The sequence below is a fragment of the Vicugna pacos genome, chromosome 18, assembly GCF_048564905.1.
Source record: "Vicugna pacos chromosome 18, VicPac4, whole genome shotgun sequence".
Taxonomy (NCBI): domain Eukaryota; kingdom Metazoa; phylum Chordata; class Mammalia; order Artiodactyla; family Camelidae; genus Vicugna; species Vicugna pacos.
Window position 1 is genome coordinate 22,938,892 of NC_133004.1, and position 20,565 is coordinate 22,959,456.

Genomic DNA, 20,565 nt, shown 5'->3' on the forward strand with positions numbered 1-20,565 from the left:
TGTATCATTTTTTGATGGGCTTTTGAGAACCAATGGATAAAACTCACCGATGAGAGTTGTACAGTTTCTTTGAGATTGTGTGTGCTTTTAAAAAGTCAAATAAAACGAAATGTTTATTCCAATTACAATCAACCCACACCTCATTCCATCTGGTAAAAACTGAGCATTTGACATTTTCCATTAGTTAAAAAAAATCCTTTAAATTACATTCAGAAAATTTCTCTGTCAGTTTCAATGTACGAGAAGGTCTGTAGTTTTCAAGATTTTTGTAGGCGACGCTCAGCAAACGCATGGGTTATCATCTGCTTGCCCGGGTTGGTTTTGAGAGGTTCCCACGCCAGCTGCTGGGTTCACCTGGATGGAGGGGAAATCGGCGGCTCCCGGGGCCCTGGGGCCCCGCCCCTCCACTTAGGGGGCGTGGTCCCACACGGCCCCGCCCAGGCCCTTCCGGGCGGGTTCCCGGTCGCATTCGCTTGGTTCCCGCCGGATTCTTAGGTTTCATTTCTCAGCACTACTGTGGCTGCATCTTCCCGCGGCCGTTTCCCGAAGCCGGGTCTCCCTCCGGGGGCAGTGAGCGCCAGCCATGGCCCCGCCGCGCGAGAAGGCGACAAGGACAGCTTCGGTGGCGGGAGCCGTCGTCCCTATGGTCTCGGCGCGGAGCGCGCAGGGCGTCCCGACTGAGCCCAGCGGGCCCCCCGAGGCCACCCGGGCCCGCGCGCGGAGGAGCGGCCGCCCCGGGGAGAAGCCACGGGGACGCGCGCCACCTTCCCGCGCCGAGGACCGGGCGGAGGGCGCTGCGGCTCCGACCAGAGAGGGAGAACCCCCCGCAGCCCCGGGGCCGCCCCTTCCCAGCTCCGGATCTCGCCGCCAGGGGAGTGTGCGCGCCACCCGGGAGCGCAGACCGCAGCCCGCGCCCGTCGAGGTCCCCGGTCCCACCGAGAGCCCCGGCCCGCTGGTCCCGAACCCCGGTCCTGGGCTGAGGGAGACGGCGCCCGGCGCCTGGAAGCTCCGGGCCGTGCTGGAGCAGCTGAGGCTGAGCCGCCGGGAGATCTCGGCGGCGGTGGAGGTGGTGAACCGGGTGGTGGACCACCTGCTGCGGAAACTGCAGCAGGGATGCGAGTCCGAGTTCAGGGGCGTGGGGCTGCTGCGCACCGGGAGCTACTACGAGCGCGTGAAGGTGAGCCGCCTGGGCACGCGCCCCCCGCACCCCCCGTACCCCCCTTTCGGAGTAACGCGAGCGCTTGCGCTTCTGGGGCTGGTGATGCAGCTCTAGTTAAAACGCGGTTTAATTAGAACTGTGTAGAATGAAAAAGAACAAACTACCCATAGACAAGACGATGTGGATGAACCTCACAGACACTGTTAGATGAAGTGAGATGTGAAGAGGATATCCTGTATGATTCAGTCTGTGTGATGTTCCCAAACAGGCAGATCTCACGTGTGGTGTTAGAGGTCAGCACAGTGGCTGCCTGGGTGGAGGGGGAACGATGCTGGGATGGGAATGGGGCAATTTAGAATGCCCGCAAAGCTCACTGTTCTCGCCGGGATTCAGCCACTTTTCTTTCTTTCTTGTTAAATTTATTTCTTTATTTTGGGGGGAAGTAATTAGATTTTTATATATTTATTTTTAATGAAGGTCCTGGGGATTGAACCCAGATCTCGTGCATGCTAGGCATGCATCAACGCCTGAGCTATACCACCCCCTCTCAGCCACTTTTCTTAAATAAATCCTTGCACTGTTTCAAGCCTTTGCTTAATTTACAGAGATAGAGATCTGAAAAAGTTGAATTTGACTATTTCTACCCGTGTTGTTATTGCTTTTATGGGAGAGTGGATTTTCAGAGACCTCTGTCTGAGGACTTCCTTCCCACTGACTTCAAGTGTTTGTTTCACCTTCTCAGCGTATCCCAGTCAGCTTGCGCTGCCACAACGAAATAGCACAGACTGAGCGGCTTAAAGAACATAAATTGATTTTTCTGGCCATAAGGCCAAAAGGCCATGATCAGGGTGCCAGAATGGTTAGGTTGTAGTGAGGACTCTGGTCCTGGTTTGCAGACAACCACTTCTCCCCGTGTCCTCACTGTGTTCTCCATACATGTGCGCAGAGAGAACTTTGGTATCTCTTCTTGTAAGTCCACCAGTCCTATCCGATAGGACCCCACCCTCCGGATCTCATTTAACCTTCATTACCTCCTAAAAGCCCTGTCTCTAACTTCAGTCGCATTGGGAGTTAGGGTTTCAATATGTGAATTTGGGGGGCAGGGCACTGTTAAGTACATAGCACAATAGGTCTCAATTTGGACTGGCCACAGTCACATGGTCAAGTAGACATGGGGCTACCAGGCACTGTGTTGAACACTACAGTCTAATAGCTGTGCCTGAAAAGTACCCCTAGCTCATTTAAGACGTGCACTTTTAATAAAGGAAAAATAATCATTTATTATAATTGCTTTGATTATTATTGTGATGTTGTAGATTTCTTTGAAGCTTGTAAAATGCTCTGGTTCAGAAACACTAATGTAGTATGTGACTTTGAGCTCACACTCACTTGGCTAACTGGTGACTCTAACAAGAAGGCCCTCACTCAAGTAGCCAGGAGGTGACTACACACATTTTTAAGGCCACTGTGACAGGAGGGTGGCTCAGTGTGCAGCTTGTGATGTAAAAGGTAGCACCTTAAAGATCTTTAATTTTATTAAACTGTAAACTCAAAAAAAAACTGGTACATGATATTATTTTAAGTTGCTTTAAATTATAAATACATACTTGTGGCTTAAGAAAATGAGTATAAAACCTATAAAATAAAACCAATAATATTCTCCCAGCTCCACTAATCCCATTCCCAGAGAGTGTAAATATTGGGAAACAGGATCTAAGTAGAAATTTCAAGAAAAAAATTGTAGCTGCTTGGAAAATATTCACAAGCAAACATTTCAGTGCTGTTTTCACTTTCTTAGGTTTCTGCTCCTAATGAATTTGATGTTATGTTCAAACTGGAGGTCCCCAGAATTGAGCTACAAGAATATGCCAACAGTGGTACTCACTACTTTGTGAAGTTCAAAAGAAATCCCAAAGGAAATCCTCTGAATCAGTTTTTAGAAGGGGAAATACTATCAGCTTCTAAGATGCTGTCCAAGTTTAGGGCAATCATTAAGGAAGAAATTAAAAATATTGAAGGTAAGATTTCTGAATTTTGATTCTTCTTTTTAAATGAGTGATGTTTTTCTATTTTTAAATTTTGGGGGGGGTAATTAGCTTTTCCTTCTTCCCTTCCTTCCTTCTTCCCTTCCTTCCTTCCTTCCTTCTTGATGGAGGTACCGGGGACTGAGCCCAGGACATTGTGTATGCTAGACAGGCTGTCTACCCCTGAGCTGCACTCTGACGCTGAGCTACACCCTCCCCCCTGAACTGTGACTCTTAAAAGTTATGATCATACCTACTGATTGCCAGTGCACACTCCTTCCTTGCTCTTTCTTGATCTCCCTGCAGCAGATTGTTGACTTCCGCCCGCTAGAAACAAGTCCTTGTTCTTGGTGTTAGTGAGCCACAGTCCCTTGGTATTCTTCCTAAGTGTTGATTGGCTCTATATTGGTCTACACCGAATATTCACTGACCTGCCTACCCTGCGGGGTGTAAGTGGTTGATAAAATCGGTGGCATCCCCTCTGGAAGCCTGAAGCTTGTAAACACACATCCCAATTCCTGCTGTGAGGGCATGGACTGGGAGGGGTGGGAGCGGGTGAGGTGGGGTGGGGTCGGATTGGGGGGCAGACTCAGGTCCCAGGCAGAAAAGAGCTGGACAGGCTCAAGGAGCAAAAAGAGGTCCTGTGGACAAGGAGGGAGAGGGACATGAGATGAAGAGGTGACCAGGGCCAAACTATGCAAGGACTTGTACATCCTGGAAGGGAGTTCAGCTTTTGTTTTGAGAAGCCAGGTTTGAATGAGAGAATGATGGGTGGCTTCGTATTTTAAAAAGTTACTCTGACTTCTGTGGATATTGGAAAGGCAAGTATGACAACAGTTCAGGTGAAGGATGGTGGCGGCTTCGGTGGGGGTCCGGTAAGGGCCTGGGGGACATATCCATCTGTGTGCCAGGGGTGTGAGGGTGGAGTCAAAGAAGGCTCCCAGTTTCCTAGATTGAGACCCGTGTGCATTGACTGTGCCCTTTTCTCCAATAGGAAGGGCTGATGACCATATTTTGAGACATGAATTAAGAGGCCGGCTCTGGATATGCTGAGTTAGACATTCTTGTGATGTGTGAATGTATCAAGTACATAGTCGGATGTGGGTTTGGAGTTCAGAGATGCGGGTGGGCTGCCCGTAAACATAACACATGGCATTGACAGTGGATGAGACCACGTAGGTAGAGAGTATAGATTCCTTTTTCATTAATTTCATCAATAGTCATCAGTCATCTGATGTGCCACGTGCGCTCGGTATTTGGGATCTGTTAATGAACAAATAGATGAAGTCCTTCACCTTTCCGAAGTTGATAATCACGTAAGGGCAGACGTGTGATGAGTAACAAGTGGAAAACATAATTATCTTGTAGAGTAGAAAGTAGAAAGTCCTGGGGTGAAAGAGTATAGCAAAGTCAGGGGGATCAGGGGTGCCAGACATGGTACTGGTGGGGGAGATGGCAGTGTTAAGTAGAGTGGACCCCATTAGAGGTTGGGGAGGAGGGAAGGAGACCGCTAGTCTTGCCAGGAGTGGTCAGTGTCTGCAGGGGTGCTGACATCCAGAATGCTTTGGTCCTTGGTTTGTTTTGTGGGGAGTGGGGTGAGTAGCTGTGACTTAGCAGTTTCAGTGGGTCATGAGCATGAGAAGGGGAGGAGGGTGCAGGGATGCGGTGGAGACAGCATGTGTGGGCAACTGTTTGGAAAGTGCTGGCTGTGAGGAAGTAGGAAGATGGGTGAGTGTGGGGAGGTTGCAAATGCAGGGTTGTGGGAGGGGAATCTGAGAATGAGAGATCCTGGAATGACCCAGCGGGGAAGGGAGGCTGCTGACATGGGGAGGGAGCACATGGAGGGGTGGGTGCTTGACAAGGCAGAGGGAAGGGACCTGGAGACCATGGGCGGGGGTGGCCTTCGGAAGGGGGACAGGCACTTCCCTGGTGGTAGCAGGATGAGAGGAGAAGATAGTGGATGAAAGGTGGGTGAGTTTATAGATTCAGTAATAAGATTTTTTTTCTAGTGGAGGCACTGGGGCTTGAACCCAGGACCTCACGCATGCTAAGCATGCACTCTGCGTCTGAGCTATACCCTCCCAACTCTGCTATAAGACATGAGGGCACGCTCGGATTTTCTCCTTGGCGCTCTGGTCCTGCCACTGTGGCCCCGTCCCGAAGTCTTGTCCAGAAGGGGCTTTGACTCCAGCTTGTACACCCCAAAACCCAAAGCCAGGGTCTCTTCCCTAGAGGCCTTCCCAGAGTTTCTGACCTGCCCAGCGGTTTAAGTCTACCTAGGTGTCCCGCAGCCACTGAGAGATCAGGGCGTCTGAAATGAATTCATCTCGGCCCGCCTTTCTTTGTCCTGCTCACTCTGAATTGCAGAACAGAATCGGCATCGACCACTTCTCAGGTCAGGACTCATGCCTTCTTATCTCCCAGATTCAGCCCATCTCCCAGCTGTTACCTTGACCCTCTGATTGCTTTCACTTCTCTACCTGTGCCTCTTTTGTGTTTTTTTAAATTGAAGTGTAGTCAGTTACAATGCTGTGTCAATTTCTGGTGTACAGCATAATGGTTGCAGTCATACCGACACATGCGTATATTCCTTTTCATATTCTTTTTCATTATAAGTTACTGTTTTGGGGTTTTTTGGGAGGGAGAGATAATTAGATTTATTTATTCATTAATTTTTTTCTTTTAATGGAGGTACTGGGGCTTGAACCTAGGACCTCATGCATGCTAAGCATGCACTCTACCACTGAGCTATACCCTCCCCCACCATGTGTGCCTTTTTAAAAGAAATAGAAACTACATATCTGGGGTATACAGCGTGATGACTTGATATACATAAACACAATGAAGTGATTACCATGGTCAAGCTGATTGACACACCTCCTCACATAGTTACCTTTTGGTGTGTGTGGTGAGGGCACCTGAAACCCATCCTCTTGGCACATTTCCCGAATTCAGTACAGTAGCATCAACAGCAGTCGTCATGCTGTACCTTAGATCTCTAGACCTCCTCGGCCCGCTTAACTGTAACTCTGGTCTCTCTGATGACCCTCTCCCTGCTTCCCCCACCTCTCTGCCCCCGTAACCACCCTCTACACTTGCTCCTATGGATTCAACTTTTTTAGATTCGATGTATAAGTGACAGCATTTGCCTTTCTGTGTCTGGCTTATTTCACTTGACATCACATCCTCCAAGTCCATCCACATCACAAGTGGCAGGTTTTGTTCCTTGTGAAAGCAGAACAATATCCCTCATCTGTGAATGCCACGGCCTCTTTGCCTGTTCATCCTCCGTGGGCACGAGGTTGTCTCTGTGTCTTGGCTGTTGCAGACAAGGCTGCAGTGCCCGTGGGCTGTTCGCCGTGTCTCGATGCTCACTGCCTCTGGGTTGGGGTCGCTCTGGCCTTCCCTGCTGCTCATCCAAACTGCTGTCCATACATTTAAGTGAAAATTTAATCACAGCCCTCCCATTCTCCAGCGTCTGAGACTCCTCATTTTAGATACCAGACAGAATCTTTCTTTTTTTTAAATTTTATCTTGTTGTTGTGGAGGAGGTAATTTGGTTTTTTTAAAAAACCTATTTATTTTTAATGGAGGCACTGGGGATTGAACCCAGAACCTTGGCACATCAAGTGTGCTCTCTGCCACTGAGCTATAGCCCCCACCACCCGTAGAACTAATTTTCACCTTACACTTAGCACTATGTGTATCTCCAAGTATATTTATGTTCCCTCTATTTTCAGAGAAAATTGGGTTGATCAGTCCTTTCTTCCCTTTTCTGTGTTGAAGCAGACACAGATGTCATTGTGGAGAGGAAGAAAAAAGGGAGCCCAGCTGTGACACTTCTGATGAGAAAACCTATGGAAATATCTGTGGATATAACCCTGGCTCTGGAGTCCAAAGGCAGCTGGCCCGCCAGCACCCTCAACGGCCTGCCCATCAATAGGTGGCTTGGAGTAAAAGTCAGGAACGATATGAGACGAAGGCCTTTTTACCTGGTCCCCAAGCATGCCAGGGAAGGAAGTGGGTTTCAAGGTATCTGGAATGTGGTGGTTAATGTTAAGACATAGATTCAAGTGATGGGGGTATTGATAAACATAAAGGTTGCTCCTGGAATTATAGAATTGGTAATTTAAAAGCATTAGATACAAGAAACTGTCAGCTATGTCGATTGAGTACTCTGATTTTAATGTTGATATGGAACAAAGACAACTTTTTTTTTAGGCTTTTATCTTGAACACAGTGTCTGGACTTGAAAAAAGATATTGCGTATCCCAACGGTCAGTGGTCTTCCAGGGAGTGATGCTCAGGGGTAAATATGATTTGAACCTAATGCATGTTTAGAGAGTGTCTAAAACTCAGACCAGGCAGCTCCATCTCCTCTGACCCTGAATATAGTCCTAAAGTAAACTGCTGAGGAAACTGCGTCCCAGAGATGACAGGTGAGGAGTTTTTGAAGTGCGTCCACGTTCTGCTGGAGATCACAGAAGCCCGACTGACTGACGTGACAGCTGTTGATTGAGCAGAAGTTCTTTTTGGAAGGGATATCTTGAAGATTATGACTCAGACATTGGAGGAACTAAGGTGACGGGCAGTGGAAGGAATCGGAACGTGTGAAATGCTTCGAAAATTTATTGGCTGAAATAATTTTGCCCGTATTGCACAATTGAAAAAAAAGCAAACCCTTTACACTTTTTGTAGGAAAAGCCAGCATGTATTTTTGCCTTGAAGTTTCTCTGGCATTCTCCGTGGAGGGAACGGTAACACCAGGTACAGCTGGGACGTCCTCACACATGCAGTCGTGGGCGTGTGCAGGGCTGCTCACCTGGGGAAATTCTCCTGCCCTCGGTCTGTCTTGGGCGTATGCGTCTTGCTCTGCTTTCTCTTCCTTTTGCTGTTGCACTTAAGCTAACTGACGGTATAATCTGTAAGAAACGTGTATGGAATTAAAGACAAACATTTAAGGAAGAAGACATCCATATGAAAGTTGTTACTGTTAGATGCGTGGGCAGGGAGAGGGCCGCTGTGCTGTTGGCATTTGATGGGAGGTAAAATTGGAAAGGGCGTGCCTGTACCAGTAGCACCAAATACTCAGCTCTGAAACATCTGCCAGCCCAGCCTGCATTTGAAGGTTGGTTTTATTTGTAATAGAGAAAAGGCAGTACTGGCCTTGGAGCCAGACTGCCCTGCATCCGAGTCCTGAGGCCTCTCCCCTCACGAGCTGTGTGCTCTTGGACTAGTTTTCAGTTTTGTTTCATAACTGTATAAAGCATTCCCATGGTTCCAAAGTCAAAGCTGCAGAAGAAAGTAGTCTTAGAGAAACATAACGTCCCTTGATCTTCCCTCCACACCCTTCTCTCCTCCCCTGCTCGGAAACCCTTTCATTGTTTTCGCTTTACTTTTCATTTTTTAAAAATACAAGGAAACACACACACACACACATATATGCAACCCCCCCTTTTTAAGATAAAAAGGTACATACACCTTTCTGTTTTCACTTACTAAGTTATCTCAGATACCACCGCATGGCTCTCTATAGACAGCAACCACTCCTTTCCATAGCTATTTTTACAGCTGGTCAAGGAGTAGTGAATCCACGTCTAACGCTGCCAGATATTGCTGAAATCCCCTCCGTATGGGACTCAGCAGCTTGCATTCCCACAGCGATGTATGGGAGTACCGATTTTACACTCAGCTTTATCAACAGAACTTGTTAAACTTTGGAAATTTTGCCAGTAATCCCAAAAGTGAGAAGTGATAACTCCATGCAGTTGTTTAAAATAAACTTTTACTTTTAGAAAAGCTTTAGATTTACAGAAAAATTAATAGTCTAGAGAGTCCCTACATAGGAAATAGGTGTGGGGTATTTCTCTGTTCTTAGCATCTTACGTTAATGTGACACGCTTGTCCCAATTAGCGAACCAGTACTGATGCAGTCTTATTAACTGCACAGTCCACAGTTTATTCAGATTTCCTTAGTTTTTACCTGATGTCTCTTTTCTGTTCCAAGAGCCCACCCAGGACACCACATTGCATTTGGTCATCTGGTCCCCTTAGTCTCCTCTGGACCATGACAGTTTCTCAGTCTTTCCTTGTTTTTGATGACCTTGACAGTGTAGAGGAGTACCAGTCAGCTGTTTTGTAGAATTTGCCTCACTGGGCATGTATCTGGTGGTTTTTTGTGATTAGGCTGGAGATTTGGGTGTGGGGAGGAAGGCGCAGAGGTGAAGTGCCCTCTTATCCCATCCCATCCCATCACACATCCCATCTCATCTCATCCCATCCCATCCCATCCCGTCCCACATCTCATCATATCCCATCCCATCCCATGACATCGCATCCCATTATGTGCAGTGACCCTGAGTTAGCACTGCCGCTGGTGCCCTTGACCCTGGCTGAGGGTGTGTTTGTCGGGGTTCTCTGCTGTTCAGCTACTCTTCTCTCCCTTTTCATCCTGTGCTGTTTGGAAGGAAGTTGCTATCCACAGCTCGCACCTAAGGAGAGCAGAGTGTTTACACAGATTATGTGGAATCCTCCTGTGGGGGAGGTTGATCTTTCCCCCCTTTTGTTTATTTACTTAAACCGTATCAGTGTGGACTCGCAGATACTCGTCTCATATTTTGGGCTATAATCCAGTAGAGCTTTCATTTTCTTGCTTAAATTATTCTGACTTTGGCCTCTGGGATCTTTCAGGTGGTTTCTGCGTCCTTTGGACATACCTCCCGTAATTGTGGAGTGTTTTTCTTTCTTGTTTTCAACACTAACTCACTTTCTGGCTCTGCAGGATGCTCCTGGCTCATCTGGTCTAGTTCCTGCTTCCGTCCTAGAACCAGCCATGTCTGCCAGGAGCCCTGGATCCTTTTACTGGAGAGTGTACTAGGAACTAAGCTCGGGGAGCTCTGTGTGCTCTGCCACTAGGGGGTCATCTGGGAGGAGCAAGGAAGCCTGTGTATGTATACTAACCCCAGCATGTGCACGAACCTGTAGATAGTTCTGTACGTCAGGACCTGTATCTGTAGTCAGAGAAACGTGACTTGTACTGACATCTCTCCCACAGCCTGTGATCACACACGTCATTCATACCTTCTGTCCTCACCATCTGCAACCTCTCATTCCAGCAATGAGAAACTTGCTCCTACCTCTGCCGTCCACCCACCCACGCCCCTGTCCCCCGTTCAGGTCCAGGCCAAGTGCACGGACATCTCGGGATTGTACACACAGGCCCCATGTGTGCAGGGTGCATGCTCCATTCCTTTTGCCTTCAGCTTACAGACCCCATTTCTAAAGGAACTCGTGTCGGCACCTTTTTGCCCCCACCGTCTTCAGGGAGGTTGTGTCACACGTTAGTAATACAGTTAGAGCCCCTTTTCACGGTGTGACTTACTTCCCAAGACACTTGACTTTCTAAATGATTTTTTTTCTTTTTTTAAGTATAATTTGATTTACAATGTTGTATTAGTTTCTGGTGTATACCATAGTGATTCAGTTATACATATATATGTATATATGCATATTTTTCATACTCTTTTTCATTATAAGTTACAAAATACTGGATATAGTTCCTTGTGCTATACAGAAGAAACTTGTTTATTTTATATATAGTAGTTAGTTTTTGCAAATCTCAAACTCCCAGTTTATCCCTTTCCACCCCCTTTCCCGCCTGGTAACCGTAAGTTTGGTCTCCATGTCTATGAATCCTTTTCTGTTTTATAAATAAGTTGATTGCTATCTTTTTTTTTAGATTCCACATGTAAGTGATATCATACGGTTTTTCCCTTTCTCTGACTTGCTTCACATAGTATGATAATCTCCAGGTCAATCCATGTTGCTGCAAATGGCATTATTTCATTCTTTTTTATAGCTGTGCAGCATTCCATTGTGTAAATATACCACATCTTCTTTATCCAGTCATCTTTGATGGACATTTAGGTTGCTTCCATGTCTTGGCTGTTGTAAATAGTGCTGCTGTGAACACTGAGATGCATATATCTTTTCAAATTAGAGTTCCCTCTGGATATATGCCCAGGAGTGGGATTGCTGGATCATAACTAACTCTGTTTTTAGTGTTCTTTTGAAGAAACCTTTGTACTTTTCTCTATCATGGCTGCAGTAATTTGCATTCCCACCAACATTGTGGGAGGGTTTCCTTTACTCCACACCGTCTCCAGCATTTATCCTCTGTGGACTTTTTAATGGTGGCCATTCTGACTGGTGTGAGGTGATACCTCATTTTGGTTTTGATTTGCATTTCTCAGAAAATTAGCAATACTGAGCATCTTTTCATGGGTCTGTTGGCCATCTGTATGTCTTCTTTAGAGAAATGTCTATTTAGGTCTTCTCATTTTTGACTGAGTTGTTTTGGGTCTTTTTGATATTGAACTGTGTGAGCTGCTTATATATTTTAGAAATTAATCTCTTGTCGGTCTCTTGTTTGCAAATATTTTGTCCCATTCCATAGGTTGTCTTTTTGTTTATGGTTTCCTTTGCTGTGCAAAAGCTTTTAAGTTGAATTAGATCCCATTTGTTTATTTTTGTTTTTATTTCCATTACTGTAGGAGACAGACCCCAAAAAATACTGCTGTGATTTAAGTCAGAGTGTTTGTTCTGCCTATGTTTTCCTCTAGGAGTTATATAGTGCTTGGTCTTACATTTAGGTCTTTAATCCATTTTGAGTTTATTTTTGTATAGGGTGTTAGAGAATGTTCTAATTTCAGTCTTCTACAGGTAGCTGTCCAGGTTTCCCAGCACCATTTACTGAAGAGACTGTATTTTCTCCATTGTATATTCTTGTCTCCTTTATTGTAGATTAATTGACTGTAAGTGCATTGGTTTATTTCTGGACTTTCTGTCCTGTTCCATTGATCTTTGTGTCTTGTTTCTGTGCCAGTACCATACTGTTTTTGTTACTGTAGCTTTGTAGTATAGTCTGAAGTCAGGGAGTGTGACTCCTCTAGCTCCATTCTTCTTTCTCAATATTGTTTTGACTATTCAGGGTCTTTTGTGTTTCCATACAAGTTTTAAAGTTTTTTGTCCCAGTTCTGTGAAAAATGCCACTGATAATTTATAGGGATTGCACTAAATCTGTAGATTCCCTTGGTTAGTGTGGCCATTTTAACAATATTGATTCCTTCAATCCAAGTACACGGTGTTGTATTCAGTTTCTTTCATCAGCGTCTTACAGTTTTCAGGGTACAGGTTCTTTGCCTCCTTAGGTAGGCTTATTCCTAGGTATTTTATTTTTTTTGATGGACAGATGGTAGATGGAATTGCTTCCTTAATTTCTCTTTCTGATTGAGTTGTTAGTGTATAGAAATGCCACAGATTTCTGTGTGTTAATTTTGCATCCTGCAGCTTTACTGAAATTCATTGATGAGCTCTAGTAGTTTTCTGGTTGCTTCTTTAGGGATTTATATGTAGAGTATCATGTCATCTGCAAACAGGGGCAGTTTTACTTCTTCTTTTCCAGTTTGGGCTCCTTTCATTTCTTTTTCTTCTGATTGCTGTGGGTAGGGCTTCCAAAACTATGTTGAATCAAAGTGGTGAGAGTGGCGTTCTTGTCTTGCTCCTGATCTTAGAGGAAATGCTTTAAGCTTTTCACCATTGAGTATGATGTTAGCTGTGGGTTTGTCATATCTGGCCTTTATTACGTTGAGATATGTTGCGTCTATGCCCACTTTCTGGAGAGTTTTTTTTAAATCATAAATGGATGTTGAATTTTATCGAAAGTTTTTTCTGCATCTATGGAGATGATCATATGGTTTTCATTCTTCAGTTTGTTAATGTGCTGTGTCACATTGATTTGTGGATACTGAAAACTAAATGATCTTTTAAAAGTTTGTGTACATTAAGGTTCACTCTTTTTCTGTGTGTGTGTTTCCTTACTATAGTATAGTCAGTTTATAGTGTCATGTCACTTTTCGGCATAAAGCATAAAGGTTCACTCTTTGTGCCATGAAGTTCTGCTGGTTTTGATAAATGCAGTGTATCGTGTATCTATGATTGCATAAAAGTTTCACTTCCCTAAGATGTCTCCCTTGCTTCACTTATTCAGCCCTCTTCCTCCCAAACTCTGGCCACCACTGAACTGTTCACCACCTCTAGTACAGCCTGCCTTTTCCAGGGTGGTGTGAGTGCGTGATGTAAGTGGGTGTATGCAGCGGCTGTGAGCACACCTAGTGTGGGGCCCCACTTCCGTATGTCGATTGCTGTACATGGTGTAACTGTACTTCACTCTTTATTCTGTCCCATAAAGATCTTTCTCTGTCCTTGCTCTCTACTGTGTTGTCATATGGGATGTGGCTTTGTAAGTCTTGATATCTGGTCTCCCACTTTGTCCCTCGTCACAAGCGTTTTGGATATTCTTGACCCTTTGCTGTTTTCATAAAGATGTTGGGATCACCTCGTCAAGTTCCACAAAAACATTTTTTTCAGAGTTTTGATTGAGAGTGCGTTGAATCTGCAGGTGAATTTGGGGAGATCTGCTATATTTACAATAAGGAGTTTCTAATCCACGTACAGCTGCATGTCATCATTTACTTAGATTTTCTCTAATCCTTCTCAGTGAAGCTTTAGAGTTTCTCCACAGAAGTTCTGTGTATCTTTTGTTAGATTTACTCATAGGCAATTGTAACTTTTTATTATGAAAAATTTTAAACCGATAGAAAAGTAGACTGAGGATTATATTGAACTCAAACACACCTGTCACCAGCTTCTTTTGTATTTTCTACATACACAGTTATATCATCGATTAATAGTAATAGCTTTGTTTTTCTCTTCCCTGTGCTGTAACCCCATTTTCCTTCTGTGTGTGTTCAGAGAGCCAGTGTGTGTTGAATACATAGCAGAAGCCTGCCTTCCTGATTTCAAAGGAGAAACTTTAGTGTCTTACTGTAGATTATCGTGTTGCTGTGTTTTTTGTTTTTTTAGTACAGTCAACTACAGTGTGTCAATTTCTGGTGGACAGCACAATGTCTCAGTCATGCATATACATACATATATTCATTTTCATATTCTACTTTTCATTAGATCAAGTTTCCACCCACATTTAAATCACTGAGAGTTTATTTTAAATGATGATGAATGTTAAATTTTCTTTCTTTATTGAAGTACAGTCAATTACAATGTGTCAACTTCTGGCGTACAGCACAACGTCCCAGTTATGCATGTACATACATATATTCGTTTTCATATTTTTTCCGTGAAAAGTTATTATAAGATATTGAAGATAGTTCCCTGTGCTATATTGAAGAAACCTTTTTTTTTAAATCTGTTTTTGTATATAGTGGCTAACATTTGTAAATCTCAAACTCCCTGATTTATCCCTTCCTACCCTCTTTCCCTGGTAACCATAAGATTGTTTACCATGTCTTGTGAGTCTGTTTCTGTTTTGTAGATAAGTTCATAGTGTCTTTTTTTTTAGATTCCACATATGAGTGATATCACATGGCATTTTTCTTTCTCTGTCTGACTGACTGCACTTAATATGATAACGTCTAGGTCCATCCGTGTTGCAGCTGATGGCACATGGCTTCTCCCCCCTGCTTTTTCCTATCTTGGCCCATTGTTTGCTTATTCAGATCACTTGTTTTAGTAGGTAATCACATTATTTATCTGTTCACCTCTTTTGGCCTGTCTCCGCCTGGCAATTTTTCAGAATGCCATTTAAATGAAGGAAATGACTGAAATATTGTGTTGTTTGTATACAGATGTGTTTGGTAAAGTGCTTTTCTGTTTTTCTTTTGGAAATTAAGAAGAGACGTGGAGGTTGTCCTTCTCTCACGTTGAAAAGGACCTTTTGAAAAACCATGGGCAAGCTAAAACATGCTGTGAAACTGATGGAGTGAAATGTTGCAGGTAACTTCCTTGTTTTATTACCGGACAGAGCATCAACGGAACGTTTAATTCTTTGTTGACCCCATAGCTCAGACCTGAAGATGATCATGGCTGGGTTGACCTGTATTAGAGCGTGAGCGTGGAGCAAGGAAGCCAGGTCCCAGGGGCCAAAGGAAGAGTGCTGGTGGAAGGCATGGCGAGGGCATAGTCCTGAGCCTGACTATGGGTGTACAGAGGAGGACAGAGTCAGGGTGTGAACACCAGGCAGGACTAGCCGTGACAGCTGAATTTGTCCTAGTGTTCTGGTTGCCTCAGGGTAATGAGTATTGATGCCGCATAGCGGGAGGAGGTCAGAGGACCACTCTTACTGGATGTGGGTGCTCGCTTTGAGACGGTTTGTCTGCATTCAAGGCCAGGGACTGACCACCCAAATCTGAAACCACACTAAGAGATGGGTAATTACTTTCCTTGGTACTTCCTTGATTGCCGCTTGGAGGAGGTAGCGGGGGTTGAACTGGGGACCTCTTGATTGCTGAGCGTGTACTCTGCCGCTTGAGCTGTACCCTTCTGCCAAAAAGAAACTGCTCTTGAAAAGGAATCATCTGTGGTTCTAAAGTTGTCCAGAGTAAGGGCCACAAAAATTAAAAGGTCGAAACAAGAACGTCCAGTGTGCAGGCCCAGGAGGTTCTTTGTTTTGCGGGGCGGGGGATAATTGGGCATTTATTTATTTATTTATTTAAATGGAGGCACTGAGGATTGAACCCAAGACCTCCCACATGCTAAGCATGCTCTGTACCACTGAGCTATACCCTCCCCCCAGGAGGTTCTTGAGGCTTCATCTAAGGGCCTTTGAAGCAAGCATATTAAGAAACATATATTGCTGATAAGGCTCAATAACTACATAAACATTAAATTTTGTCAACTACAAATAGCTGGATAATTAATGTAAATGTTGCAGCCTAGTAAAGCAAAACCATTTTATAAAAATTAAAACATGATTTTTCCAGGTACTACATAACTGGATGACTACTATAAATGTCTGCCCAGTTTCATGTATTGAATTAATCCTGATAGAATAAAATATTTAAGGTAGGAATGGAGGAGAAAGAAGGAAAAAAATGTATTTTTGAAACTTTTTTTTTAAGTTGAGGTGGTCAAGTGGTCAGACTATTGAAAATAGTCAGTTTAGAGTGTTGTGTCAATTTCTGGTGTACAGCATCATGTTTCAGTCATACATAGACACATACTCCTTTTCATATTCTTTATTATAGATTACTACAAGATACTGAATATAGTTCCCTGTGCTCTAAAGAAGAAACTTGTTTATCTATTTTGTATTTCTATTTTTTAAGCTTCTTTTTTTTAAGTGTTAAGCATTTATTCTTAAATGTGGGAGAAAATGAAAAGATTATCACAGTAGTATAGAAATGAAGCCGTCTATTTGCAGCAATGTGGATGTCCCTGGAGAATGTCATTCTAAGTGAAGTAAGCCAGAAAGAAAAAAAAATACCACATGAGATTGCTAATATGTGGAATGTAAAGAAAAATAAATTAAAAAAAATAAATGAGCAAAAATACAAAACAGAAACAGACTCATAGACATAGAATACAAACTTGTGGTTGCCAGGGTGGGGGAGGGTGGTGGCGGGAAGGGACAGACTGGGAGTTTGAAATTTGTAGATACTGACGGGTATATATAGAAAAGATAAACAAGATTATACTGTATAGCACAGGGAAATATATGAAAGATCTTGTGGTAGCTCATGGTGAAAAAGAATGTGGCAATGAATATATGTTCATGAATAACTGAAAAATTGTGCTCTACACTGGAAATTGACACAACATTGTAAACTGACTATAATTCAATAAAACAAAATTAAAGAACAAAACACAGCCATCTAGCCACATGGTGCTCATAGGTGATACACCTTTTTTTTTATTGCAGTTATTTTTGAAACTTTTAAAGCATACATTTGAAAAAATCATTAGGTTTTAGAGTGACTTTATAATTATGTTATTTTTATATATCTTTATTGTTTATTATATCTTGTTTTCTGTATCGTATGTATTATAATATCTGTACTTTTTATTATATCGTTACATGTTTTTCCTGTGAGGTGCCTAAAGCTCATTATAGAATGAAACAGATTGTAAATAAATAAAAATAAATGATAACTCTTTTTTATTCAAAGGAAAGACTGTTTGAAGCTAATGAAATATCTTTTAGAACAACTGAAGAAGAAGTTTGGAAAGCGAAAGGAGCTGACGAAGTTCTGTTCTTACCACGTGAAAACCGCCTTCTTTCACGTCTGTACCCAGGACCCGTATGACAGTCAGTGGCTCTCTAGGGACCTGGAGCTCTGCTTTGATAAATGCGTGACATACTTTCTTCAGTGCCTCAGGACAGAACAGCTTCAGCACTATTTCATTCCCACAGTCAATCTGTTCACTCCAGACCAAATTGACAAAGCAAGTAAAGAATTTCTATCAAAGCAAATTGAAGATCAGAGAAACAATGGATTTCCAGTTTTTGGTGCATTTTGAAATTATATTTTTTAACAGAATCAAGAATCAGAGTGCCTTTACAGTAACTGAAGTGTTTGGAATGTGTCACAGCAATGACTGATTAAAATGAATGTAAATCATTATTTATTCAGCTCTCAGTTTGTCTCGGTAAATGCTAATTAACATAAAAGGGTAGATTATCCTAGGAAAGAGATTAGTCAAGGAATAAGACGCAGAAGGAGTGTTGAACCAGGAAAGCTTTACCAGTGGAATGAGAAGGACAGAATTCCCATCACCCTGGTTAACTCCATCAGGCCCCTGCTGCACACTCCGCATGCGGCGCTAATGCATGGAAGCTGGCGAGAGCATCTTAGGAAGGACCGCTGCCTCCTTACTGTTGGTTTTGTTCAGCGCACAAATATATTTAGAAGCCATGTCCTGTCCTTCTTAAGAAGAAAATGAAAAAAAAAAAAAACAGGTTCTGCAAGTCTCAGGAAATTCATAACCTTTTACAGGAAGGCACAGGACACTTAACTACACGTGGCTAAATACAAAACAGAACTTATTTCATTTTCAGTACTACCTTCCATGTGTATTTCTGAAAAGGTAATACGTACCCATGGTACAAAACTCAAAAGGGTGTGGCATGAAACGTCGCCCTCTCTTCTTTGCGCTCAGGCAGGGTTCACCTAGAGGCACCTGCTGTTAACGTTTTCCCTTTCATGTATTTTGCACATTTTCTTATCGGTTATTTTATTGTTTTCTTGTCATTTTATTTTATCATTTTCATATAACAACTTCTACTGTGTGGATTGTCTATATCTTTCTTTTTGTAAATTTTCTTAATTAAAGTATAGTCCGTTTACAACGTGTTGATTTCTGGTGGACAGCATAGTGATTCAGTTATACATACATATATATATATATGTATTCCTTTTCATATTTTTCATTATAGGCTATTACAAGATACTGAATATAGTTCCCTGTGCTGTACAGAAAAAATTTGTTTATCTAGTTTATATTTCTATTTTTGAAGCTATAGGACCTTGTTTATCAATTTTATATATAGTAGTTAGTATCTGTTTATCCTAAACTCCGGATTTATCCCTACAGCCCCTCTTCCCCCTGGTAATCTGAAATTTGTTTTCTATGTGAATCTGTCTGTTTCTGTTTTGTAAATAAGTTCATTTGTGTCATTTTTTAGATTCCACATATAAATGCTATCATATGGTATTTGTCGTTCTCTGTCTGACTTCATATAGTGTGACAATCTCCAGGTCAATCCATGTTGCTGCAAATGGCATTATTTTATTCTTTTTATGGGTGCATTGTATAAATATACCATAACTTCTTTATCCAGTCATCCATTGATGGACATTTAGGCTACTTCCATGTCTTGGCTATTGTACATAGTGCTGCTATGAACACTGGGGCACATGGATCTTTTCAAATTATAGTTTTCTCTGGATATATGCCCAGGAGTGGGATTGCTGGATCATATGGTAAGTCTGACTTCAGTTTTTTTGTTTGTTTGTTTATACTATGAGGCTTTTAATAGGTAATGAAAATAAATAATATTAGAATATTATATATTCTGAAATATATACATATATGCATATATATATTTCTAAATCATCCACCTGATAATCTTTATATTCAGTTTCATATAAACCTTTTTTTAACATATAGTTTACAGTATTGTGCCAATTTCTGGTGTACAGCATAAAATTTCAGTCATACATATGCATATGTGTATTCCTTTTCATATTTTTTCATTATAGGCTATTACAAGATATTCAATATAGTTCCCTGTGCAACACAGTAGGACCTTGTTTATCTATTTTATAGTAGTTAGTGTCTGCAAATCTTGAACTCCCAGTTTATCCCTTCCCACCCTCTTTCCCCCACTAGTAACCATAAGTTTGTTCTCTATGTCTTTGAGTCTCTTTCTGTTTTATGAACAAGTTCATTTGGGTCATTTTTTAGATTCCACGTATAAGTAATATGTGGTATTTTTCTTTTCCCTGTCTGACTTCACTGAGTATGATAATCTCCCAGTCCACCTGTGTTGCTGCCAATGGCGATATTTTATTCTTTTTATGGCTAACTAGTATTCCATTGTATATATAGACCACAACTTCTTTATCTGGTCATCTGTTGATGGACATTTAGGCTGCTTCCATGTCTTAGCTATTGTAAATAGTGCTGCTGTGAACATTGGGGTGCGTGTGTCTTTTCAAATTATAGTTTTCTCCAGATACATGCCCAGGAGTGGGATTGCTGGATCATAGGGTAACTCTTTTTATTTTTTTAAGGAACCTTCATACTGTCCTCCATAGAGGCTGCACCAAATTACATTCCCACCAACAGTAAAGGAAGGTTCCTTTTTTCCACACCCTCTCCAGCATTTATTATTTGTAGACTTTTGAATGATGGCCATTCTGACTGGTGTGAGGTGATACCTCATTGCGGTTTTGATTTGCATTTCTCTAATAGTGATATGGAACATTTTTTCATGTGCTTGTTGGCCATTTGTCTTTGGAGAAATGTCTGTTTAGGTCTGCCATTTTTGATTAGGTGCTTTTTTCTGTTACTGATTTGTATGAGCTGTTCGTATATTCTGGAAATTAAGCCCTTGTCAGTCACATAATTTGCAAATATTTTCTCCCATTCTGGAAGTTGTCTTTTCATTTTGTTAATGGCTTCCTTTGCTGTGCAAAAGCTTGTATGTTTAATTAGGTCCCATTTGTTTATTTTTGCTTTCATTTCTACTGCTTTGGTAGACTGTCCTAGGGGAACATTGCTAAGATTTAGGTGGGAGAATGTTTTGCTTATGTTTTCTTCTAGGAGGTTTGTAGTGTCTTATGTTTGTCTTTAGGCCATTTTGAGTTTATTTTTGTGTGTAGTGGGAGTGTTCTAACTTCACTGATTTACACGCGGCTGTCCAGTTTTCCCAACACCAGTTGCTGAAAAGACTGTCTTTTCTCCATTGTGTATTTTTGCCTCCTTTGTCGAACATTAATTGACTGTAGGTGTGTGAGTTTATAC

General features: G+C 42.5%; 1 protein-coding gene across 3 annotated transcripts; it reads left to right on the forward strand.

Moving 5' to 3' along the window:
• Window positions 1-468: 468 nt before the first annotated feature.
• On the forward strand, window positions 469-18,750 carry CGAS (cyclic GMP-AMP synthase). 3 transcript variants are annotated; one of them, XM_031686928.2, is made up of 5 exons: window positions 469-1,177; window positions 2,958-3,177; window positions 6,970-7,215; window positions 14,931-15,033; window positions 17,205-18,750. In XM_031686928.2, the coding sequence occupies exons 1-5, from the start codon at window positions 584-586 to the stop codon at window positions 17,554-17,556; spliced, it is 1,515 nt and encodes a 504-aa protein (XP_031542788.2). In that variant the 5' UTR covers window positions 469-583; the 3' UTR covers window positions 17,557-18,750. The 3 variants fall into 3 exon arrangements, with proteins under 3 accessions (XP_031542788.2, XP_072798729.1, XP_072798730.1); XM_072942628.1 differs by having other exon boundaries at window positions 6,973-7,215; XM_072942629.1 differs by lacking the exon at window positions 6,970-7,215.
• Window positions 18,751-20,565: the final 1,815 nt, after the last annotated feature.

Excerpts from the sequence above, each read along its gene's own strand:
- CGAS (XM_031686928.2), top strand. The coding sequence starts at position 584 with ATGGCCCCGCCGCGCGAGAAGGCGACAAGGACAGCTTCGGTGGCGGGA. Across the intron at positions 3,178-6,969 it reads AGAAATTAAAAATATTGAAG|CAGACACAGATGTCATTGTG; the intron begins GTAAGATTTCTG and ends TCTGTGTTGAAG. Across the intron at positions 7,216-14,930 it reads GGAAGGAAGTGGGTTTCAAG|AAGAGACGTGGAGGTTGTCC; the intron begins GTATCTGGAATG and ends TTGGAAATTAAG.